At 43.8% G+C, this 26493-nt stretch overlaps 1 protein-coding gene across 2 annotated transcripts; it reads left to right on the forward strand.

Annotated features, from left to right (window-relative positions):
* Window positions 1–558: 558 nt before the first annotated feature.
* On the forward strand, window positions 559–21457 carry SPRY4 (sprouty RTK signaling antagonist 4). Of its 2 annotated transcripts, XM_033140027.1 has the most exons (3): window positions 559–739; window positions 16558–17398; window positions 21052–21457. In XM_033140027.1, the coding sequence occupies exons 2-3, from the start codon at window positions 16604–16606 to the stop codon at window positions 21142–21144; spliced, it is 888 nt and encodes a 295-aa protein (XP_032995918.1). In that variant the 5' UTR covers window positions 559–739; window positions 16558–16603; the 3' UTR covers window positions 21145–21457. The 2 variants fall into 2 exon arrangements, with proteins under 2 accessions (XP_032995918.1, XP_032995917.1); XM_033140026.1 differs by lacking the exon at window positions 21052–21457 and having other exon boundaries at window positions 16558–19686.
* Window positions 21458–26493: the final 5036 nt, after the last annotated feature.

A 26493-nucleotide genomic window follows, 5' to 3' on the forward strand; every position in this document is an offset into this window, starting at 1 on the left:
AAGGGAGGCACGCCCGCCTAGCAGCTGCCAGAAGCAGCCGGCATGGGCTCGGAAAGAGCAGCATTGAAGCGCACGGAACCTGGCGCTTTTACGCATCACCAGCACCCGCTCCTCTGCTGGCCATCGGGGAGGGAGGCGCGCCAGGGAGCCTCCGGCTGCAGCCAAGAGAGAAATCACGTCCTTCCCGCACGCCCGAGCTTCCCTTTCTTTTGCTCTGTTACTGTACATCCACTCCCACCTCCCACCCTCTTTCTGCTGCAGTTCTGCTTTACCTTGAAGCCCAAGGCTGGGGCGGGGGTGTGGTGCATGCGCAGCTGGCTGCAGCTGCCTCCTTTCATTCATTAAAAAAAAGGCAGCCCCAGCCTACCATCCATCCTTAACTTGCAACTAGTTCCCTTCCGGGCCCCCATTCATGAATGAGAGCGGAGCATGCGCTTTGGCCCTGCAATGCCCACCCATTCATAGAATTGAGAGGACGGGCATGCGCAGACGAGGGCCTTTCCCTCCCATTCATAAAATAGCCATTTTCCCAGGCAGCAGTTGTTGCAATAGCGAGGCGAAGCGAAGGGGGAAGCGACGGCTGCTGCTGCTGCTGACAGCGCAGCACTTGTAAGTCGCTCCCGGAGAAGCAGGGGTGCTCCGTGCCAAACTGCCCCCCCTTGCACGCACAGCTCGCGAACTGTCTCGGATTTAGGATTAACTCGCCTGTTGAGAGATGATCTTGGCTGGATTATTTCAAGTAAGTAAGGAATTTCATCTTTGTGGATTTAAATGCACAGGGTGAAAGAGGGGAAAAATAATAATGCCCCGTAGAGGAAACATTTTGCTCCTTTTCCTGGTTGACTTTTCCTGACCTTCTGCGAGGAAGGCGTGTGTGGCTCAGCCAAAATCGACCCACGTACCTCTCCCCCCCTTTTAAAATAAAGCCAATTATCTCATATATATGTATATGAATGATATCTGTGATCTGATGATGATGATTGTACAGTTTGGCTTGGCCATCGCCTGCTCTTCCCGTTGCCATCTGCATTTGGGCATTTAGATAAGGTATGAGTGGACGTTGTGATCCGTCTTAGCATTCTCTCCTTATTAAATAAAAATAAAAATCTTTTAACCGCCCCCGTTTTCACAGTTGAGGGGGAGTTTGTCCTTTGCTTGTGTGTGCCAGAGTGGTGGCGAGGGAAGCTCTCGCCGTGCACGGGCTGGCGGAGCGCACGCGCCCCCGGCTTGACAAACGCAGCTGCCCCTGAGCGCCTTGCCGAAGGCGCTCTTCGCCTCCTTCCTCCTGCGCCTCTGCCTCGCCGGGCTGCGCAGTGGCTCCGGAGCCTCCGCTCTCTCTCTCTCGCTCTGTCTCTCTTCCTCCATAATAGGGCACTTTAGAAAGGCGAGCCGCTGGAGTGTCGGCTCCTGGCTGCCTGACCTTTGCTCCCTCGCGTTTTATTTCATGCAACAGCCCTGCAACGGCGACTACGCCTCTCTTCCTCCCACCCCACTCCCCACCAATTATTATTTTTTGCTATTTTAAAGCCTCACTTCACCTTTCTGTCCATCTTGTGATGTTGAACTTGGAGAGAAACCGGGGGTCAGATCTGGAATAAAACTGCGCAGGTTGGGTGCGCCAAGGGGCTCTCTCCTGGACCTGTGCGCAGCGAACCCGGAGTGTGTGTGTGTGTACGTGTGGAGGGGAGAAAAGGAGTACAGTATGAAGAAATAAAATAGCGCCTAGCTCTCTTGCTCAGGGCCTTCTCCACCTATGGCGTAGTACAGATCTATAGGCGAGGCTGGCGTTTGTGCTGGAAGCAGCCGTGGCGGTCACAGCGCCTGGCAAACCGAGAGGAGCCTAGAACCCCTCGCAGATTCTGGCCACCCAGGACCTCGACGGCAGCAGCCCTGGGTGCCCAACGACGAGGGCCAGCCGGCCCGGGGATTGTAGAGCTTGTCAGTGGGCGTGCAGAAGGCCATCACCGGGATGAATGCTACAGGGAGGGAGGAGAGAGGAGGAAATCAATCTCTTCTCCCCCTCCCCACCCTCATTTTTTTTTCCTTGAGAGGAGAGAATGCAATGCATTGCAAGGGAGAGCCTGACGCGCCTGCAACCCAACCTTCCCACCGGGCCTGAAATGTCAATGTCAAAATCTCCTCTTGCTAAACTGAGGGAGGGGGGGGGTGATAAAGGACGGTTTGCTCAGCTGATTTCCGCTCTGAGGTGATTTTGCTAGGGAGCCTCTTTTTAGTATCTCCGAAGGATTTCGACCTAGAAAATAATTCGCAAAGGAAAGCCAGCTGTTTGCAGAGATTTCCAAGTGGGCTTCAAAGCTCTCCTTCCTCTTCCCCCAACCGCCATCCTTCATCCTTAATCAGCATGTTCAATATTTAACATCGCTTCCTTGATGTGTTTAAAAGCAGTGTCAGCTTGTGCACTGAATGGCCATGATCTCCACCACCGGCTTCCTTTTCACCAACCCACTTGTCTCCTAAACACTCACACACATATATATGAATGGTAGAAATGGGTTTCTGGTGAGGGAGAGGCAGTTCTCAAATTCTTGGAACCCTTCTGAGGATGTCTCCATTTGATAAATGCGCTGCTTTCTACAGCCTGCTGCGTCCCATTCATACTAGGAGCTCTAGTTTGATATTGCCACGTTAAATAAAAGCACCTTTTAAAAGGAATGTCTCCTTCCTTGGAAGAAAAAAACAAACCTGTGGCTAATCTTTGAAAGCATAAAAAACAAAAGTGTTTCTATTGAGTAATGACTAACTCTGTTTATGCAGGATGATGTTATCTTGGGAAGCCTGCTATCACCGGGCTTCATAAAATGGCAGCAAGGAGCCTTTTCTCTTCCATTACAATATCTAGTTTTCCTCAAGTCTGGCTCAAATTGAGCATAAAATTCATTAAGAGGTATTGAGAGCACCATTTACCAGGCCTGCATTCTTGTTAGATTTGACTCTAGCTTTTGACAGATGGGAGTGTGGAGGTTGTGGATACCTTAAAAGGCTACTGGAGGTTTGATCCCAAACACACTTACTCAGAAGTAAGAACCACTGAGTTCAATGTACCCGGTAAGCGTGCTTAGGATTGTGTACTTAGCGCAGTCTCCTGTACTTTGGCATCTCAATAATTAAAAGTTTAAACAAAATGAAACCTCAGAGATGTTTGCCAATGTAAAATCAGGTATTGCTTGGTGTGTATATTAGAGGCCAAAAAAAAGAGTTCCCAGAGATTTAGATATCCTGCCAAAAAAAAAGGTCTAGCCGTGTTTGAGCTGAAATAATGCACAGTTGGCCATAATTCTCCAAAAGAGTTGTTCAGTCACTTCAGGATTTCACAATCACCAGCAACCATTTGATGTCTTGCGTTGAGCACTCAGGTGCCTTTTCTCAAGGACCTCATCCTTCTGGTCTTGCTTATTTGTTTAGTTTCTCTCCAAGAAGCCAAGGCTGCTGGGCACAAGGACCACTCAATTCCCTTGATTTAGCAGGGCTTGGAGAGCGCAAAAATGGTTGATGAAGAAATCTGATACTAGTTTGCTTTACTGTAGGGTGTCGTTTAGACCTGGTAAGATATGTGGGGTTGGAAGCAAATCTTTTAATGCACACTTGCTGATATGTTTCAAGAAAGTGATTTAATGTAGCTTTATAGTCTTTTTAACACCTTTTGTGAAGGTGGATGCTGTATTTTCCTCCCAACCTCCCTTCCCCTTATCCCATAGTGCTTACAAGTAATTTGAGTCTTGTGAACAGTGGCTCCTTTCCTACTGCTGGCCTGGTCAGTTCCTGAGAATCTGCTGCTTCCTTCCAGTGGAAGGTGAGCTGGGAAATCCTTCCGATGCCCTTTAGGGTTTCCCTGCTGTGTGATTCAGTTTTCTGCCCTTTTTATAGTCGTGCTTCAGCTTTCAAGCTCCTGTCCTCACAGCTGGAACTAGTAAAGCTAGAAGCGTAACCAGACAACACATCACAGTGTAGTTCCAGGCAGACTTTTGGTCCGATTCAGCAGGGGCCACCTCCTCCTTAAAGGTCCATTCCCCTGGCAACTGGAAAAACAATAACGGCATGCAGCAGTATAACTCATCAGAGTTGGGAGGGATCTTGAAGAGCATCCAGCCTAACCCCCTGCTCTATGCAGCCTGCAACTACAGCATCTTTGACATTTGACCTTCTAGATTCCTCCTTAAAAACCTCCAGAAAAGGAGAGCCCACCACTACCAGAGGCAATCAGCTCTTTGCAAGAGGACATTTCTCCTAAGCTTTCACCAAAATCTCTTCCTATTACCATTTCCATTCTAGTCCTGCCATCTGGGTTAGCGGAGTCTCCTCCATCTTCCGCATGCCAGCCCTTCAGGGATATAGAAATGGCTGTCATGTCACCCCTTAATCTTCTCTTTGCCCAGGCTAACTAGATCCAGCTCTCCAACTGTTCATCATAGGACCCCACAAAGTGCTGTGCAATGCAGGGAGACTGGATGTGCTTGGAACTCCGGCTGACCCTCAAGCTGGGCACTTCTGCTTTGCTTCCAGAAGGTTTACCTGCTCAGGCATAGAAGTGAGACTACAGTCATGACCCTATCAAGAATTGTGGCTTATTGGAGTGACACCTGTTTGTTTGTTTGTTTGCTTGCTTGTTTGTTTGTTTGGTTGTGTGTGTGTGTGCATTTTAAAAAGAACTCGCCATAGCATCTTTCTAGTGTGATTTTTCTCTGCAGCATGACAATTGCTTGACCCCTCTTGACAGGTAAGCTGTCTTCTGTTTTCATGACCGCACAAACAATTTGCACCCTGCATTTACTCAGAAAAGCAAAGAGCTTCTCTTCAGATTCTTTCCCTGTTGCCTTGCTCGTTTCCAGAAGTTCTTTTGTTCAAGAGGAATGAATACTTTCTTATTCCCTCTCGATTCCTGCCAGGCTTCTCTGGGACATTCAGCAAGAGCAGTTAAAAGTTCCACAGCTATTGTATGTTTGCTCCGTTCAGAAGGCTTCTGCTGCTCTTTCTTGACCTGTTCTGTTTTTTGGGGACAACTTAAAAGTTCTCCAAGCTTCCCACGATTTACATTGCTTTACATTCATAGTAATCATTAGGTACAGTGCACTCTGTTCCGAGGGCACAATCCAACCACACTCAACGGGACTTGGAAGCCCTTAGCTGGATCATGCCTGCGTGTGTTATTCGAAATATAATTCTTGGCTAGTATCCGGCGAAATATGCTAGCTTCTCGCTATAGTTCACAGTAAGGGGTGACCAAGATGGAAAAGCATAGATATGATGATGAGCCAGTGTGGTGTAGAGCTTAGAGCACTGGGCTAGAAAGACCCAGGTTTAAATCTGCACTCAGCAATGTCCTATCTCTGCATAATCTACCTCACAGGGTTGTTGTGAAGGTTAAACGGGGGGGGGGAGCCATGTATGCCATCTTGAGCTTCTTGGAGGAAAGGTGGGGTATAAATGGGAGTAAATAACAACAACAACAACAACAACAACAAATAATAATAATAATAATAATAATAATAATAATAATAATAATAATAATAATAATAATAATAGACAGTCCACCACTTTTTATTATGAATATGCAATAATGTCTCCAAAGCATCTGGAGGAGGTCAAAGGGCTGGTTTACAAAGAAATCAATCTTCTATGTGAATGTACACTCATTTTAGACTATACATCTAATGTCCTCCGCCATCCAATTGGCTCTCCTACTATCTGCTTGGAAATGAGTCCCATTCTGTTGCACGGTATTTACCCCCAAGTATGGGTGCAAGGAAGTGCAGCCTTACTTCAACCTTCCAGGACAGTCCCACAACAGTTTCTATGGTGTTCAGAGTCCCATTTTGGTGAGCTGTTGAAGGGAAGGTAACTGCATGGAGTGGGTGGACTGATGCGTTCCTGGAGGAAGGTTCTTACTTCAAAAATCCATCTCAGACCATCGAGTGCTCCATCCATTCTGAGATATTATCACAGCCTGATCTGCCTGAGATGTTCTCATTTGTACTTCCCCTGGCATAAGAGTGGGTGAATTTCCTCGTGATCTCTGGGCTTTGGTGCTCTCTGCAACGACTTAGAATTATACAATTCTAGAGTTGGAAGGGATCCCAAGGATCATCCAGTGTAGTATTCCCTCTGTGGGGAACATAAAATTAATCCTGCTGGATCAGGCCATTGCAGGCCCATCTAGTCCAGCATCCTGTTCTCACAGTGGCACATGGGAAACCTGCTAGCATGGCCTGAGCTGCTGCCTCCAACCATGGAGGCAGATTTCCATACATACAACAAACGGATTGCACTAGAGCAGGGGAGGCCAACTCCCAAGAGACTGCAATCTACTCACTGGCAGTGATCTACCCCCTTTTGGGGGGTTCAGGTCAAAGTTGTTGAGCTTTTTTGGGGGGGAAGGAGGTAAAATGTTGAGCTTTTTTTTAGGGGAGCCACAATTGTTTAGCTTCTTTGGGGGGAGCCAATGATCTACCAGTGATCTACCGCAGACTTCCAGTGATCTACCGGTAGATCACAATCTACCTGTTGGACATGCCTGCACTAGAGCTATTGGTAGCCTTGGGGATTTCAGGATGGCGGTCCTTTTTATTTCAATAGGCATCTCAAAGCAGTGCGTAGCCTATTAGCTACCACTGTTGCACACTCGGTGTGCCTCAATAGTACATGTATGCAGAAGACCCACGGAAACGAATCAAGACTCCAGGACAGTGTGCCTGGTGGGTTCAATCATTTTTGTAACTTTCCTATTGTCAGCCCCCCTCCTCTTTCCCCCCCCCCCTTTTGAGGTCTGGCTGTGTGCAGAGACTTTTTTATTTATTCCTCACTCTCTTTCAGGGAACTCACGGCATCTTACACAGTCTCTCCCATTTTATTCTCACAACAGCCTTGTGGAGTGGATTGAGCTGAGAAGTAACAACTAGCCCAAGGTCACTCAGTGAGATTCATGGCTGAGTGCTTATCTGAACCCAGGTCTCCCTTGTCCTAGCGCTACATTGACTCTTGGCTAATGTTTTTAAAGTTTTAAACTTTTTAAAATTTAAAGCATTCCCCCCCCACCTCACCCATAGCAGCTTATGGAATATCAATAATAAGACAGACTTACAATTTAAATGGCATGTCACAAAAGGAAAAGGGGTTTGGAGGGAGGAAAAAAAAACACTTAGGGACTGGTCCTTTTTTGTGAAGTTCTTGGAATGACCTGCTGGAACGGAAAGAGCTAAAGGAGAGGAGGTGCTGAAATTTGCTGGTTTGTCAGGTGAGCTGGTGGAGGTCCTGCATCCCTGTGTAGCCTGACCAGATGGCTGCTGCTGCTAAGTGACAATTGAGGGAGGAGCCTGACAATGTCATTAGTAGTGGAACTCATTATCCTTCTGTTCTTATTGCACCCAGTATTCATAGGCCTGGGAGCACCAAATACTTTACCATTCTTGAAGCTAAGGAGGTGTGAACTAGACCCCTGCCTGTATGGGGGTGGGGGAGAGACCTCATGTAAGTCTTTCTAAAGGAAGTATAGGGTAAATAATGAAAAGGACTATGGATTCTATCCTCTCCCCCACCCCACCCCACCCGGCTGCCCCTTATAGGTTAATGAAGAGTTACATGTTTTTAAACAGAATATATTGTTGGCTGCCCCAAACCAATGATTTTATTGGATGTATAGAACACAGGAAAAATACGAACAACTAATCTTCCCCCATCCCTCTTTCTTCAGAGAATATGTTATTGGCTTTGGTGCAATTTGGAGAGGATTTAGGTCATCTGCGACTGACAAACCTAATATAGTAAAAGATCCTGCTTTGTTTCCTTTCTTTGACACAGTAAATCTTCAGGCCATCAAATCACGTTTTTCAGCAAGAGATGTGGGTAAAATGGGAAAACAAGGATTTTATTAAGAGATTACTTGAAGTGATCTCCCATCTCCTCCAAGTGCTACAGGTTTTGCGGGAGGAAACCCAAACAGGCAGCTCTCTTCAAAAAATAACTACATGTATTATTAAATGTATTTATCACTAATACAGTCGTACCTTGGTTTTCAAACAGAATGCATTCCAGAAGTCTGTTCGACTTCCGAAACATTCGGAAACAAAAGCGCAGCTTCCGATTGGCTGCAGGAGTGTCCTGCAGCCAATCAGAAGTCGCAGAAGTCATGCCGGACGTTTAGCTTCAAAGGCAAAGTTTGCAAACCGGAACACCTACTTCCAGGTTTGCAACATTCGAGTTCCAAGTTGTTCGTGAACTAAGATGTTTGAAAACCAAGGTACGACTGTATAACTAAGCAGTTTACAACTATGAAATCAACATATAATTAAAATACACAACAACAATTCTACCGGGTGACTAAAACATCCTTAATTAAGTTATGCAACAAAACAAGCAAAAAAAGCATGCCAGTCATAGTGGATATATTCTCACAAGGCATTTTGTTTTTGTTCTTTATTTGTTGTAACTGGTCTAATTCTGTTCTTTAAAGTTTATTTTTTAAGGAAAAAAACATGGCCATTAAAACAGTTAGAAACTAACAAAAAAAAACCCAGTTAAAGTAATAGAATCATTTCTAGATTCCTGTTTATAGCGCTACTTGTACTGATTTCATTTCTTAGGCACAGGATCCTTCCTCTTTCTTATAGCTGTACTAGGATTCCATTTTTCAATCAAGTTTCATTTTAAATCAGTGAGACCTACATTGGAATACTTAAGGGCAGACAGATATGGTCTGAAACACTTCTAGAATCTTGGGTCGCATTTCTAAAGGGGACAAACGTTGAACTTGAGCTCACGCTGAAGCTGAGTGTGTCCTTGATTGAAATCCTGAGGTGAAAAAGTATAGATAGCAGTGGCAAAGTCTGGAGAAGTGCCTAAGACTCAAGGTGCTAGTGATTTAGATGGTGGCTGGTGTACTCTGTCCTTTCTTGCCCCGTTGCACTGACAAACAATCCATTGACGACCCCCAAAGCAAATTTGAATCACGGAATCCAAGTGCTAGTGATTTAAAAATAGGTGGCCCTGAGGTCCCTTGCAATAGCTATGCCATCCCTAAATTTGCCAGCTGCAGGAGCGGATGAGAAGTGAAGTGCTTGTGATTTTAGTCCCATGCACCTTCATACTGCACACTCACCTTTAAACCGTAGTTAGGTTTAACAGAGGTCTAAAGGGATGCTTGAGCAATGTGTGTATACAAATAGATCTTTATAAAGGCTTAAATATACTCCTGCACTGTATGGCCCTATTGAAAAACCCTTTAAAAACATTTCATGAGTTCTCAACTTGTGCTCTATACGTTTTCAGACCTACTGGTGTATGTGCCTAGCAGGGACTCAGTTTTGTCTCCCGCATCACACACAGAGCCCAAGATCTCTGCCAGACCTTGCAAAGTGACCTAAAACACTCAGAACCTGCAAGCAATGTTAAATCTGCTTCCTCTGACTTACCAGATCAGCAAACAAATGTTTAGCTAGCAATAATGCAGTTTACAGTATGCCAGGATTTAGAATTCCTGGGTGCTTCCAGCTGAACTTGAAACATGCATGTGGTGAAAATGTCTAGTTTGTACTTTATTCTGGAAAAGCTTATTCCACCTACATGAACATTTTATTTATCTTTTTTATTATCTTTAAAGGAGGACCTGTAAATGTCTTGTCTTCTGTCTTATGCATCCTTTTCTGTCTTTGATGTTTCCCCACATCAAGCGTGAACTGTTAGTGCCCATCTTAACACTAGATCATTGCACTGAAAGTCCTGAAAGTATCTGATGTAGTTGCATCTCTTGAAGCTAAGCTGTTGCAGACCAGCTTATGTTCTTGAATGGGGAAAAGAACACATGACTGACACCCCCCCTCACCCCAAAAACCACTCAGGTCAGTTTGGAGAGTTGAGTGGAATTCAGATGCAGCCTCATAAAACAATGCATTACATTTAAATGTGAGTTGAAATGACACATCTTGTGGATGAATTTCAAGGATCTATGCTGAAAGCTGCTGAGCAAATGGAAAGACTTAATTTTTAGAAAATGGATGTGTATTTGTTGCATAGGGAGTAATTTGCTATTTTTTTTTTATTGTGCATAGGTCTGCAATGCTTCTTAGTTCAGGGCCATTTTCAAATGTGCAAAAATAGCATGAAGTTCAGTTCTTTAGAGTGCTGTTGGAGAATTGTACGGCTGAGCATTCAGTGCTTAAAAAAAAAGCAAGAAAAGATCTGTGCGTGCAGAAAGCCAGCAAGTCAGGAAGAAGGCAAGGATAAACGCACTCTGAGCTTTCCAAGTGAAGCAGAAAAATGTTTTAGTGGGAAACATACAAATACATATTCTCCCACCCGCATTCTAAAGTGATATACAGTAGTCTAATGAAGAAGGACGCATAGTTGCTGCATATTTGAAATTTAGTTATAGATGACTGTTCTGAAAACCCAATGTGCTGAGGTGGTGGTGAATAGATTTAACTATTTCAATATCTTGTCAGCCAGAGATCTATCTGCAGTTCACCCTATACATTTTGTTTCAAAAGCTATAAAATAAAATATATGTTTTCTGTCCCGGTTGAAGTTATACGCTCAACCTTTAAAATCTGGGCTGGTGATTCCATCAACACCGAAATAAAGGAAAACTGGTGGACTTGCTTAACCTCACTCCTTTTATACATTTCTGTCAGCATTTGTGCCATCAACAATCAAGGCTGAAAATTAGCTCCTCAATGAAAAAAAAAAAATCATGTTTCTAAGCTGCATAGCATAGCTGCCTAAGCTTCATTATGGCTAATACATTCTAACCTTCAGCAAATACTGCTGACATTGGGCCTTTATGCAAAAAGAAAATGCAAATTTACCTGAATCCATGTTTATTGACAGGTTTTGGTTGTGTGTGTATGTTTTTTAGATCTAGCATATTTTTTACAGGTTTCAAAAATTCCTAACTTTTAAAGATTAATTTTACAACAAATGGGGTTGTTGTTGTTTTGTTTTAAAAGGAATATCATAATAATAATATCAGGTGCTTGATTTCCCCCTCAAAATATTGTTAAAATCTGACATTGGCATGAAAGTCAATGCCACCAGAAGTCTAGAGATAACGTCTATCTTGTTCTTGGGCTTGCACAGCACATGCTGTTACCAAGCTTCCAGTATACTAAGAACTAACCCAGAAAATCAAAGTACAATATGTCCTGGCCATGGATGGAGGTTCCTCAGCTCAGTTTCATTTTAAACCTCTGCTCTGGCCCCATCTCAGAGTTGAGGAACCCTGCAGTTTGGAAGACAGGACCAAGTCATGCTGCTGTTGTGCAGGATTATTGTTCTTCGCAGAAGGTCATGAAAATTAATTTTATTCTTAGGGTTTTTCCCTCATATTCACACCACAAATGGCTCTGCCAGATGTTCTTTTAATTGCACATTCATGAGGATTTGTGCTCCTGATGCACCTTCAAAAGTGTCAGGGTGGTCACACGGTGTGGTTACAGTCAGTGCGTACCCTGTAGCACCCTGCTGAAATCCCGTAACTCTTTTATACAGCAAAGGTTCTGCTTATTTTTGCGCCACATTTGTTGCACTGTAGCCCCTCCAGAGAGCAATAATGGGGGGGGCATCACAATCACCAGTCTGGAGGGCCCCTAAATTTGTAGGAGTTGTACTTGTTGAGGATTAGCGAATAATGTCATCTGCTTGATGCTGCTACTGCAGCAGCATGGCCACCATTTTGTAAAGGTAAAGGGACCCCTGACCATTAGGTCCAGTCGCGGACAACTCTGAGGTTGCGGTGCTCATCTCGCTTTACTGGCCAAGGTAGCCGGCGTTTGTCCGCAGACAGCTTCCAGGTCATGTGGCCAGCATGACTAGGCCACTTCTGGTGAACCAGAGCAGCGCATGGAAACAGTTTTTACCTTCCCACCAGAGCGGTACCTATTTATCTACTTCAGTGTTTTTCAACCTTTTTGGGGCAAAGGCACACTTGTTTCATGAAAAAAATCACGAGGCACACCACCATTAGAAAATGTTAAAAAATTTAACTCTATGCCTATATTGACTATATATAAAGTAATTCTCTTGAATAGGAATCAAATAAACACAAAGAAAGTATTTTATAATTCTTGGACTTAAGAGCAGGGGTCCCCAAACTAAGACCCGGGGGTCGGATGTGGCCCAATCACCTTCTAAATGCTGCCCGTGGATGGTCCAGGAATCAGCGTGTTTTTACAGAATTGGAACCTGTCCTTTTATTTAAAATGCATCTCTGGGTTATTTGTGGGACATAGGAATTTGTTCATATTTTTTTCAAAATATAGTCCAGCCCCAAGTAAGGTCTGAGGGACTCTAGTCTTGTACCTGAGTGACTTTTTGTGACAAAGACATGAGTGGAGAAGCTCCTGAACATCCTGACATGATATAATTAACTGCCATGCCACACTTGAGAGCCCAGCCAATGTGGTGATTCCCTTTTTTGTGATGATCTTGTGCTTTGGGAAGTTCAAAGAGGTTGAACCAGCAAGTGCAAAATAAATGCAAAAGGAAACCTACACATCCTAATTATTCATCATTTATTAGCAAAGTGCTCTCACCCAGCTGAAAGGAGCCAGGCTTGTTATTTCCTCCAAACAGCAAAATAATTCTTAATTTATGTAGGTTGGAGATGACTGCACTTTGGGAAACGTTTCCCTTGAGAGGTTATAGATGCGGTTTTGCATCCAATTTGGTACTGAATCCTCTCTCTATCTCCCCCCCCCCCCGGCCTCCGCCTCGCGCGCGCCATTTCCAAGCCCCCACCCACGCCCACCGCCGGCTCCCTCCTCCTCATCTCCGGCCCGCTCTTTCCACCCCCCTCCCACTTCTAAGATGTGCGCACCTACATTGGCCTCGGAACCCCACTCGCGACAAGGGGCGCGCGGCGCGCAGCGCGCAGGACCCCTTCAGGGCCACGCCGACAGCCGAGGAGACAGGGAACTCCGACGATTGGCCTGACGATTGGCCGGCGGGAGGGCGAAGGAGGGAGGGAGGCGCTTTTGAGGCGGCCGGCCCGGCTGCCGCGTCCAGGGCCGTGCAATGCAGCCTCGGCGCTGCTGGGGCAAGGCGGGTGTCTGTTTTCGGCTCTGTGTACAAACGCGGGCTGACCCTGATTGGCTGAAGGAAGGCAACAACAACGGCCGGGACGTTTTTCCCACGGCACACCAGGCAACATCTCACGGCACACTAGTGTGCCGCGGAACAGTGGTTGAAAAACACTGATCTACTTGCACTTTGATGTGCTTTCAAACTGCTAGGTTGGCAGGAGCAGGGACTGAGCAACAGGAGCTCACCCCGTCGCAGGGATTTGAACCGCCGACTTTCTGATCAGCAAGCCCTAGGCTCTGTGGTTTAACCCACAGCACCACCCATGTACATTCTGTAGAGAGGCATAAAATTCCCTATCCAGGATCAAACTCAGGAGAAACTGGTTCTGCCAGTTTGTGGTACAAACCTACTATGCTCAGCACTGATTGGCCGGTGTTTGCAGCATCACAAACCCACCAACCTTGGGGCCTTGTTTTGGGTAGCTCTTTTAAAATGTACTTCCTTCTTTTATAAAATAAAGAGGGCCAAATAAATGTTTAAATAAATTAATCCTACTATGATTTTTTAAAAAAATAGATGGAAAGCCTGGCTGAGGATTTTGGGAGAAGGGGTGAGGTAGACAAATGCGATCAGCATTATAATTGCTGAAAAGCACATCTACTCCAATGCATTTTGAAATGGAGAAGGGGGCAGAGGAGGAAGGCTGACTCCACAAGACAAAAATAAAATTAAAATAAAATAAAAGATGAGCTCTGTTTTTTAAAGTTCATTTAACTCTATGGACTGTGAGCCAAAATCTAGCCAAAGTAAAGCACTGCAAGTCCCACTGATTTCATGGGGAAGAGTGTTTAAGTACATGCTTCCCTTTCTAAAATAAATGAGATTTTAGAAAGCATACGGCTGCAATCCTAGATGCATGTGAGGCCCATTGAACCCCACGGGACTTTTTCTGAGTAGATTGCATATAGGATTTCACTGTTACTCTAAATGTGCTGTGTGTCTGTGTCTATATCTGGTCTTTTGAGTTATTTTTTCTCTGTGCGTTACTTAGGATGAGGTGCACTGTGCCAGTCCTCACATTTTTCTCTGGGTTTCTGAAGCTCTAGTTTTCCTCCTCTAATTGTCTCTCTCTTAGTCCTTCTATGGATTTCAACAGCCTCTCCTCTCACCCTTAGCTAGGAATGGTTTTGGTCGGCTGCTTCTTTAAATTGTTCTTTTAAAAATATAATTAATAAATAATATAAAGGTCACAGTGAGGAAGTGGCAGCTCCACCAGAAAACAATGTGTACTCTCTAAATTTGAACCAAGCCATTTCCGCTCTTTGATTTAAGTTTAGTTGCTTCCTGTGGTTTCATGTCCTGCACTCCAGTTGAATCTCTGGATGGGGTCCAGTATAAATTGCACTCTTCCAATGAAATTAGAGACTAGCAATAGATGGGTCAGCTAGTAAACAGCATTTAAACCAAATACTATGCTGCTTGGTGTTTGGATGAAAAATAGTCTGAATATTTGAAAGGATTTTGTGCCCTCTACTCCAATTTTCAGCTAGGTCAGTAAACTCTGTTTTCATCCATCCTCTCTGAAGTTAGTTTTTGCCTTCTGTTACTTTTCTAGCCCTACGTCGAGGACTAGTAACAATGATTTTAGAAACTGAAACTAAGAAATCTGCTTTTAAGAAATTTGTACTCTGGTTACTGTTATTACTGGGAAGAGAAAGGTGAAAAAGCAGAAAGCATTGGCAATTCAAAAACTTAATGCTAAATCACAGTTTACAAAACCTGCACTCCCTTTTGCACCTCTCCCTGCTTCTCCTTCAGCACAATCACAAGTAGGAGACCAGAAGCTTTTGCTCTTATTTTAGATTACCGTAACCACACTTTAGCTTTCAGGCTTCATGCAATCTCAGCTATGCCTTGTTTATGAAGCTAACTTGCTTCAACAACAAACTTAGAATACCAAGAACATACTTAGTTGGTCTCTAAGGTGCTACTGGAAGGAACTTTTTTATTTTATTTTGTTTTGCTTCAACAAAGCATAGTTAAAGCTAATCTCAGTTTAGGGTTTGGACATAGCAGTAAATTGTGGCTAATCTATAATGGAAGTGGAAGTTTCCAATCTCCTCATGTTTGTGTTGGAGGAAGGGAGGGACAATATTGTGTGAAGATGCAGCTATGTCCCAGACAAGAATTTACCGATCTGAAAGTAATGGATGCTTGAGGAATGTAAGTACCCGTTATATAATTGCCCCAGATCTGTGCACCGTTCTGACTCTTTAAGAGCAAATGTGCCAGAGCCGAAGTAAAAACGAGTTGCAAAATTGCTTATTGCTTCTGATCATTTGTTATACAGTACTGAAGTGAATATTTGGGGTGTGAGTTCATATGTGATTTCCACATATCAGAATAAATGTTGAAAACTGCTGCTGTAAGCATTAGGGTGGTGTGTGTGTGTGTTCTTAGTTTTCTTTCTTGAGTGGATTAATAACCAACCTTTCTAACTCTAATGTTCAGGATGAGTGTATTTCATGATAAGATAGGAAAGCCTGACTAGGCTTTTAGGGAATAGTTTTATTTCATAGTTCACAAATTAACCCCCCCCCCCATTTTGTATGTGTGCATATTTTAAATATCTGCTTTTAATTTGTTGGTCTTAAAACTATTTGGCTCTCCAGGTAAAGAAGCAAAAGAATGTGATACCATCTAGTTCTATGCATGTGCAAAACAACCCCAACAGGCCTGAGTGTTCCTCTTTCTCCATAACTAGTTAGGCAGTTCAATCCCTGAAGAGGGAAAAGTAGGTAGATAAGCTAATGTTTATAAACCCAGTTCCAGCAATGGGCAAGACTGAACAGTGTTCAGAATGAACATGTGGTCTCTTTATGGATGGTCACTGGGCTTTTTGCTGGATTGGTTGCCTTGGTGTGTTTGCATGACTGATTTGAAGGGCGGGGGAGAGTTCACAAAGATAAGCTAGTACATATCTAAAAGCAGGTGTATTCATTTATTTAAGATATTTCTGTACTGTTTTTCAGGTGGCTCTCACAAAATGGTTTACATGAAATGATTGCAACAATAGGCATCAAAGTTCACTAACATTCAATTTTTCGCCACGGCAGCAAACCACAAGAGTGTCGCTTGAGCTCTCGCAGCCATCCCTCCAGAATGCCTCACTCTGAGGAAGGACCCCCGTGGCCCTTCTTGAAGGGAGGGAGGAGGTGATGGAGGAAGAGAGCCTTGCTGGGCAGCTGGTGGCAGTAGCAGCAACAGGTCCCTCTAGCCCTGCCCTTTGTGGTGGCAAGCATTGCTTGGAATGCCACCACAATACACGTAACATGGTCTATATTACCATCACTTCCACAGGGATGGCACCACAAAGAGTTACACTGCAACTGGCTCTTTGACCAGTGCTGGCATAGGAACAGCTGAAGCAATTAGGCTTTGTTGGAACTGTGACAGCAACAGCTAATGTCTGAACTCTTTTTCCCCCTTCCTTCCTTCCTTTCTCCCTTTCCCTCAATCTCTTTTCAGGACACTTAAAAGCCGCGTTTCTCAGTGCTGAAGGACAGCCTGAGCAATGGAGCCTTGGACGCCTCACAGCATTACTGGGGCTCCCAATTCCACCGTGGCGGTCCAGCCTCTCCTGGACAGCCGCATCCCCTATGGCAGGCTGCAGCATCCTCTGACCATCCTGCCGATTGACCAAATGAAGACCACGCACCTGGAGAACGACTACATAGACAACCCCACCCTGGCCCAGCTGGCTGCTCAGAAACATCCCCGGGGCCACCACGAGCCCGCCCATCCCCCGCGATGCGAGCAGGACATCACCCACCCGTGGATCTCTTTCAGCGGGCGGCCCAGTTCCATCAGCAGTAGCAGCAGCACATCTTCGGATCAGAGGCTTTTGGATCACATGGCTCCAGCCCCGGTAGCAGACCAGTCCTCCCCAAGGGCTGTCCGGATACAGCCCAAGGCGATTAATTGCAAGCCCTTGGACCTGAAGGGACCTGCTTCTCAGGAGATGGACAAGCACTTTTTGCTGTGCGAAGCATGTGGGAAATGCAAATGCAAGGAGTGCGCCCTGCCGAGGACTTTGCCCTCCTGCTGGGTGTGCAACCAGGAGTGCCTGTGCTCGGCTCAGACCCTGGTCAACTACTCCACCTGCATGTGTCTGGTGAAGGGCGTCTTCTACCACTGTACCAACGAGGATGACGAGGGCTCTTGCGCAGACCACCCTTGCTCCTGCTCGCATTCGAACTGCTGCGCTCGCTGGTCTTTCATGAGCGCCCTCTCTCTGGTCCTGCCTTGCTTGCTGTGCTACCTGCCGGCCACCGGCTGTGTGAAGCTGTCGCAGCGATGCTACGACCAAGTGAGTCGGCCTGGATGCCGGTGCAAAAACACAAACAGTGTGATTTGCAAAGCATCACCTGAAGGGAAAGTTGGCAGCAGGCCAGAGAAGCCATTTTGATCTCTGGAGTGAGGAGGAGGGGTGGGTGGGGGTGGGAAGTGCCGAAAAACAACAGGAAAGGGAGTTTCATAACCTGCGTTGCGAGTGTAACATGTGTCAGCCTTTTGCTTTCAACAAACGAGGGGAAATGTCTCTTTCCAGGAACTGAAGTGCTTTGGGATTATTCAGGGGGTTGTGGAAGTGGTGGTCTGAACTTACTATGCAGTAGGGATCCGAAGGATCTTTCTGAATATTTTTGCAGAGCAAAGGCAGAAATCTACTAGATAGGACAATCTGAAGACTGCTTCTGTTCATTTCTTAGTCTTGGCTGCTTGCTAAGTCTACATACCACAAGAATAATTAACAGATGGAATTGGCAGGTACATCAACAGCTGAAACAGGGTTCTTATTCCTAGAAGGTGAAATCCATTTCAGCCCCCTCCCCCACACTACTCCAACCTTTTATTTATTACCTGTATACCATTGGCAATCAAGAGTTAATGTTCTCAACACTTTAGTAGGGACCCTGCCCAACCCCTCAGTATTCCACCCCCCACTTAAGGCAGTTATTGAAAAAGATCCTTCTATCCATTCCTCAAGTCCTTTTCCTTCAGCCTCCATGGGCCGAAATGATAGAACTTGATAGGCAGGAATCAGCAGGTGCTACTTTTTTTACAGCATGGAGAGGATGTTGCCCTTAGCTGATTGATGCATATCAAGCTACAGTTGAGGCACAGATGGAAAAGTGGGCAACCCCACCAGTTTCCTCCTCTTAAGGCAATTTTATTCTTCGTCGCTCTCTCTCTCTTTTTCTTTGGCTTCACTGAGTATATACAAAGAATGCATCTTGCCTAGGGACATGATCTGTCCCTCATTTAGCATCAGTTAGATGCTATTGGTGTGTGTGCCCTCACTGATATGGAGATAATCCACTGCCTTCAGTAAGGCTACTCTTTGAGGTTTGGATTCTTAAAGTGCGCTGGCAGCCCTTGCAGCTAAAATGCTGTTCTCTGAGCAAAGCTTCCAGGAACAGGAGTGCTTGAGAGACGAGGCCCCTTTTCAGCCACGTGTTTCAGATGCATTTGGTTCTGAGCACACATTTAACATCGATAAATTACTTTGCCCAATCAAACGGCACATTCGGGGTATCGCACAACAAAATCTTGCTAAGGCAAAAAAAAAAAAGCCTTGAAGGCACCAATATCATAAACCCTTCCATGCCAAATTGTGGCAGCCCTCCTCTCCTTGAAATAAACTACCCGGCATGTTCAGCTTAATTGAGCTATACATAAGTACTTACAGCATATAAGCCTAAACCAGCCTTTGACAACCTGGTGCCCTCCAGATGTTGGCTGGGATTGATGGGTGTTGTGGTCCAACAACATGTGGAGGGCACCAGGTTGGTGAAAGCTAAGCTAAGAAATCACCTTATCCCTACATTACCCTTCTTCCACCTTGCACTCACAGGGCTGATGCAAACTGAGCACAATGCATTTGCATATATGTGGGATGGGTTCACACACACAAACACACAGTATCAGTATCAGTGCAACCCCAAGCTCACATGAAAGGTGGATTTGGCTTTGGCCAAATGACATTTGCTCAGTATTTAAATTCTCACTTTTATTGCTGCTGCTCAACTTTTGTCTCCTGTAAAATAGCATTATCTTAGTAAATACAGAGGAATTTCTTTTAAAAAGGAAAAGAATATGTCTATTTTAGCATTAAGAACTTTTGGAGGAGCATGTGGAAGCTTAGAGGCGAATATTTGTTACAAACTGCCCATGATTTTCAGTAGCCAACAGTTTTCAGCCTCATCTATACACTCAAGGTTAGGGTTATTGCATGAGGGACTGCATGAGGGTTATTCCTGTTGGGAAGAGAACAGAAGCACCTCTGTTCAAGACAGATGTTGCATTCCCTTAAAGTGGGTTGATCACATTCTATCGACAACCACAAGGTGTTAAACATGAAACAGTTCACCAATATAATGAATCAAACTGAGTGGGTATTTGTTGCATGCAAAAAGCTGAACTTATGTCTCTGCTGGTTTTATTTTTCAACTTGGAATTCCTGTACTGGAGTGTCTGTGTGAAAACTACCATGTTTTAATTAGGCAAAACCACAATGTCATTCTCCAAGCAAATCAGATTTCTCATTTGAAATGAAACACACTATACTGACAGTAGCAAACCATCATCCATCCCCTGTTCCCCCACCCCATTTTGCTTTTACTGATTGGGGGTTGACTTCGTTTTTTGAGAACTGTATATATTTATTTGATTGGGAAATATTTTTAATCTTCCTTTTTATATTTATAATATGCCGGCTATGTATATAGTGTTTCACAGAAAAAGGGATGCTACACATACGTTGTCAAGATACTGATTTGTATAGTTTAGCCTTGCCAAGAACACACTGGGCACATCCACTGGGAGCGTCTGCCCATAGAAGTGAATGGGAGAGACATAAAAAAAAATGGTTTTGGTGCCACTCCCATCCATTTCAATGGAGAGTGTTTCATAAGTTCCTGTTGGGTTGCTCACAGTATGTTGTACATATATATTCTTGCACAAACTTGAGGGAACCATGCAATGGGGGAGTGGGGGGGAAAGAAAGAGAAACTTAGCCAAAATACTGTTGAATGTATAAATCGCCGTAGCTTTTCAAGGGATGGTAAACCAGTCTCACAGAGTATAATCAAGCTGGGCATCCAGCCTCATACACAACACTCTCGGTTAATTATATGCTTTATTGTATCTGATGCTCCTGTTGATGTGGGACAGCCCTGATCAGGCAACTACAGATTCTAGCTGGCTTGGCTGTCCATAGCAAGTAAGCAAACTGGTGGATCAGCACTTTGCCAATTTATAAATGTACATACCCACCTGGAACATTTCTATATTTCTTATACAATGTTGTTGTGTTGTTGTTTTTTTTTTTTTTAAAAAATGAAACCAGGCCTTTAATTTTTACTGTACATAGCTCTAAACCACTGAAATTTCTACATGGGTCCCCCCCCCACCCCATTTTAAACCTGTCAAGGCCAATCTGATGTAAGTGGATCAATGTGCTCTAAAAGGCTGCGAAAGGAAAGCCTACACAAATGTAGCAGAATGAAGCTCCTTGTATCGTCCAGGCCCCCCTCTGGTGTAGCAGTCAGTCAGCATGTTTCTCCGGCTCTTTCCTCGAGGCCTAGCAACAAAGTTGACAAGTTTCATACTGAGCATTGAAAGGTTTCCGGATTAGACCAGCCCAAAAGCCTGGACAACATTACACTGTTCCTTTTAGATGGACTTGGCTGCTGTGGTAGCAAAGGATTCCTCCCTCTTAAGCCAACACACTTTTCCTTTTCCTTTTTTTAAAGGCCATCTCCCACTTTTAAGGTGTGTACACACACACACACACACACACACACACCTTTTGACATTGCCTCCAGGTTCAAAACACTTAAGTATTCAAAAGGTTGAATAATATGGCTGCATACATTTGAAACTGAATGAATGCTGCACCCCCAAGGGTCAAAATTTATCAGAAAATGAACCATCTTTTTTTTTTTTTAATTGTCCCGGCAGGTCAGGCTGGATCCTGGGGATGACCCCATCACTCAAGCGTTGTTGATCTTGTTGTTGTTTTGCCTTCCTGAAAACTCTTTCTCATTGCTTTAGCAAAGTAAAATATCTATTTCCTCTTCTGACCCTAGTAAATGTCTGTCTTGCAGCACTGTGCATGTTTAGGTTTATTTTTGTTCAGTTTTGCAGAAAACAGTCAAGGTTCTTCTTTACTTCTTCCATCAACTGAAAAAAAAATATTGCCACAAACGTTTTCCTTTGTATAGAATATTTATTTTGAAGCTCTATTTTAATAGTATTTATTTTAGAAGTCTACTATTGTAAGAGTTCTTCTGTTTGTGAAGAAAAAACAAGTTAAACTGAATGTACTGATCTAGAAATTATATATAAAATATATATTGTTAAATATACAAAGGTCCTGTGGCTTCTTTCTTGAAATACAGTTTTTTTACCTTCGGTGGTGAAATGGCACATACTGGGGCATGGGTGGCAAGAGATATTCCCTGGAGACTTATGACCAGAATTCCTAATGGCGTAGAACACTTCTTTGTTTATAAACTAACTTGGTTTTGAAACTAAGAAGCAGCACCTCTGCAGAAGGGTACTCACCAATTTGAATTCCCAACAAAGCATAGCCCAAAGGGTGTGCTCTGACATCTCCCACCAGTTTGAGCAATCTCAGTTGGAGTACAACTGCTGTGGAGCTGGTTATCTGAGGCTAACAATAAAATAGCACAAGAAGTGGGCAAGAAGAGAAATCTTACGGGAGAACAGGCTGAGTTAAGTGGCTTAGTTTGGAGTGGGGAGAGCACAACACTCAACAAAGACTCACAGCAGCTCGTCTTGAGCCAGGTGCATGGCATAGGTCAAGAAAGGCCCCTATTAATGTCCCATTAAGCTGCATGGTAGTCCTGAACATTACACTTCAATATTCCCTACCAGACAAGCCATACTATCTTTGTATATGTTCACATAGATGAGATAAATGATGATGGCTGGAATTCAGCATCATACAAAAGAGATTGTTAAATCAGCACAAGCATATCTGCTTGACGGGTGGAACTATTTCTCCCCACACTGTGTGCTGTTCTGGGGTTTCCCCCCTGATACTTCCAAGCAGATTGGGGGGGGGCAAGGGGAGAACGGGGAAAGCCCCATTGGGCTAGAAGGACTCATCGTGTTGGTTTCTGCTAGTGGAACAATTGAATTGAATCCAGCCCATAATCCAAAAAGGAGTAGTTAAGCAAGTACCGGTAGATTGCATCAGAAGAGGCTGCTTACAGTTGATCAATGACTGGTAAGTTGAACTCTACCATGCGTTTGGTTAAAACGCTTTTGTCGAAGAGCTGCTTGGGCCCATGCAAGGCGTTAGTTTTTTGCAAAAGTAGTTGTACTACTGTTGCAATTTTAGTACTGTGGCCAGTGCTTTTCAACAAAATCAGCCACCTCAAAAAGTTTATTAGCATTGGTAATAAACACTGTGGTGTCTGTATTATTCCCCTGCAAGAGATGGGACTTGGCCTACCATCACTTCTGTGCTTTTTTACCCAAAGTACATATGCCCATATATATAATCTAAAGTTTCCAAAACGCTTTCGTTATGCCCTCTAATATATGTCAAAAAATTCTTTAAGGTCATAGTAATTGAGAACATGGGGAGAGAAGCAGAGAAACCCTTCTGAAATAACTCTCATTTTCTGGATCAATTAAATGAATGGCCGTGTTCTCTGTTATGGTCATGTTGAGACACCAATTTCCAAACTCCAGCTTTTTTTATTTTAAAAATGGCCACCACCATTTCCACCTGGTAAACAGAAGTTGGTAAATAGTTCCACGAGGCCTTGTTTTAATAGACAAAACACATTACTCTTGCATGCTTCCCCTACTACACACACCACCAAAACGCTAAAGAATATGGGAGATTTAAACTGAATCTAGTGCAACCTTCCCGTTTGAGAGCATTAAATATTTGTGAACGGCTTCCTCAGAGACTGATGTAACTGCTCAGCTGCCGCATCCACTGATCCCTGAAGGTAGTGGCCAGGATGTTTTGTGAGTAAAACATTTCCAACCAGGTTTTTAAAATGGGTCTCAGCATCTCCCCAATCAACTGAGTAGCAGGACATCCTCTTCCATTTAAATCTGCCCAAGATTCTTCTGCCTTGCTGGATGTTGAGAGAAGCTTCTGGGAAATCACCTTGAGAGCCATTTGCATCCCTCTAAAGTGAACGAAATAGCTCCAACACCTTTTAAAAGGAATGTTCCAAGCAAGCACAACAGGGTTACATCAAATTGGGTGGAGGAGAAAATAACTAGTATGCACATGGGGGCAGTAACCCTTTGAACCGAATCTAATTCTCCTCATCCTTTCTGGAGAAAATAGTAAGGCAGAAAATGCCAGAAGCTAAAGAACAGGAGGAAAGGAGTCATAAGGACAAATCATTAGAAACATTACAGAAGCCAGCAGGGAAAATACCTTTTGGAAAATACTCTTATGAGTTTATCTTTGCTGTTTGAAAACAAAAACACCCCAAACTCTCGAAGAACAAGATGCTTTACTTTTTAATTCTTTTTTATTATTACATTTATATTCCACTATTCATCCAAGGAGCTCATGGTGGTATACATGTTTCTCCCTCTTCTCATTTTAGCCTCACAGTAACACTGTGAGGTACGGTAGGTTTGGCTGAGAGACGGTGACTGGACCAAGGTCACCCAGTGAGCTTCATAGCCAAGTGGATATTTGAACCCTGGTCTCCCAGGTCCTAGTGCAACAATCTATCCATTACACTTATGCTACAGTATTTTAAAAATCACTTCTTTTAAAATACCGGTAAGCCCCTAAATGGCTGTTCCTCTACACCTGTATGTAATGTTGCAGGAAGCAAAAATAACAAACAAGAATCAGAGAAGAATTCAATTTCTTGTCAACAAGAGAGAGCAAATCCACACATTTCACCCTCCACAAATGGGCCGTACAGTTATTTATATGTAAAATAGGTGTCCTTCTGTTTCTCAGAGAGCTCTGAACTGCATTTTAGCCTCACACAGCAAGCAACCCAGTCAGGCCAGTTAAGCAGAAGGGCAAACCACCAAGTCTCACAGCTGAATGCTGCTTGGAACCAAAGCATTCCACACTACCGCGTCCAGTGCTATGCTATAATTGAGCATCTTAAACGAGAAATGTTAATAACGCTAGAGGCAGCCATTAAATTCAGACTTATTTGCAGGAACAACTGATGCTCTCTTGTAGTGAAGGAACCAAGCAGGGCACCCAAAAATCTCAAACATCTGGACTGTCTGGGTATATTCTGAGGTGATTTCCCCCGCCCCCTCTGCAGCCTTCCCAGCTTCCCAACTTCCTCCCTAACACCCCCACCCACACGTTACCATATCGAAACCATAGGCTATGCCCTCACTCATCTAGAAGGAAGAAGTTTGAAATGTACAGTCATGACAAATGGGATTAATATAAGCCAACAACTTTGTGACAGGGGCTGGAGGAGAAGCCCTAGGCTGCTTTGCCCCCTCCTTCCCACTTTCTCTCCCCACACCAGCAGTTTCTTATTCTCCCACTTTAATAAAACAATATCTTCGTGGCCCGAGGCAGGTGCGATTTTCATAATTTATGGGTTTCGGAGACAGGAAGAGAGCTCCGGAGTTTTATTGTGCTTTGCTCACTAAATGGCATTCCGATTGTCTACATATCATTCTTTCAGGCTCTGCTATCTGGCAGGCGTACAAGCCCTTTTGGAACCCACCTGTGCCTGCTGCCCTCAGGCAAGGGATAATTATGAATACATCTGTATGTGCTAAGCAGGGGATGAATGAAAAATTCTCCTCATTTCCCCATGTCATTAGAAAAAAAAACTTCCTGCATTGACACCTCTATTAGCACTCAGCAACTACAGGCTTGAAATAAACTTCCCTCCGATTCTTCCATTTATAAAAATAAGAAAATCTGCCTTCCCATCCCTAGCTTCTCTCCTTGCATTGCTCCATGTGGACATATGCAAATCCATCCCAGCAATTCCCAGCCTATCCATTGAAAGTCTTGAGATGCCATTTATATATTAGGAGAGTGACTTCCTCCGTTCTGTTACAAAACCTGGGGGTGAGGCTGCAACCCTTTGCGCACTAAATTGGAAGATGGCATGTAGTGAATGCTCCTAAGTATGTGTGTATAGGATTTCAGCCTTACATTGCAATCCAAACTACCGGTATGTCTATCAGTGTGTGTCACTGGATCTTACTCCCAGTTAAGTGCAGGACTGCAGCCTCAACCACACATTCACTTCAAACAAACAGAAGTTACATTGTGAATGATCAATTTAGGAAATAATTTTTTTTAATCAAAATCAGATTTCAGAATTCATCAACAGCTGAACAGAGCTCCTGCTTGTACAGTATGAAAATAACATTGTCAGCTAAAATATGTAAACCTGAATCCCACTGAAGGTTTCAAAAGTTTCAGAAACATTTGAAATATGTGAACTTTCTTCTTTCTACCATTGGACTACTGCCAATTGAATCTTGCTGCTTTCCTGAGGTAATTATTAAGATAATAATGTCTCGACCAAGTTAAAACCACTTGTTTGTTTGTTTGTTTGTTTGTTTAAAAAAAAAACCCCTGCAACTGTGCATTGTAGAAAGCCTAACAGCTTTCCCACAAGGGTAGGATGATGGTAAAAGAGTGAAGAAATAAATGTACATGCTAATACTCTCTCCCCTCAGCCTCAATCATATTTTTAAAAGCTGATGGTGGAGAGATTTGTTCCCTGAAAAATGGAGGGAAACATTTCCCCTTACAAAAATGAACCAGAATGTTTTTCAAATTTAAAGTGCAAGTTTCATTCATGACAAAATACCGGCCACATACAACAGTGGCCCATATTCACAGCAGCAGATAGATTTTATGGGGCCGGGTAGGTGTAGGTCATAATCTCATTTTAGAAATACCACTGCAATATGCCAACAACTGTGGCATAAGTTGTGACTGGTATCAATAGGAGCAGAAAATCTCTTTCAATGTTAGCCTCTTAAAGTTTTATTCAGTAAAGCTTTATTAGCTCTCCGCTTTAGAAAGTTACCACATCTGGTCACATCTGCATCTAATTTAAGTTAGTTTTAATCAAAGCAGCCCTTTCATTTAGCAACTTCCAGGATGAACAATCAATATATCCCAATGTCATAACTGAATCTGCAGGAGTTGTCATTGCATTATTACAAAAATATAAAGCAAGCATAGCAGCACAGATTTTTTTGGACCCATTCAAAGATTGTTAACAAACAAACAAACAAACAAACATTATTGGATGCCAATGACCAAAAGACCCCTGGGTTGTATTATTTGCATACTGTAAAGAACTGATACCTCAAGAAGAACTGGAAATAATGATTCCTCCATTAACTGATGAGCCATCTGTCAAGAATGGAAGAGGCCAG

Source organism: Lacerta agilis, chromosome 2, assembly GCF_009819535.1.
Source record: "Lacerta agilis isolate rLacAgi1 chromosome 2, rLacAgi1.pri, whole genome shotgun sequence".
Taxonomy (NCBI): domain Eukaryota; kingdom Metazoa; phylum Chordata; class Lepidosauria; order Squamata; family Lacertidae; genus Lacerta; species Lacerta agilis.

Excerpts from the sequence above, each read along its gene's own strand:
- SPRY4 (XM_033140026.1), top strand. The coding sequence starts at position 16,604 with ATGGAGCCTTGGACGCCTCACAGCATTACTGGGGCTCCCAATTCCACC.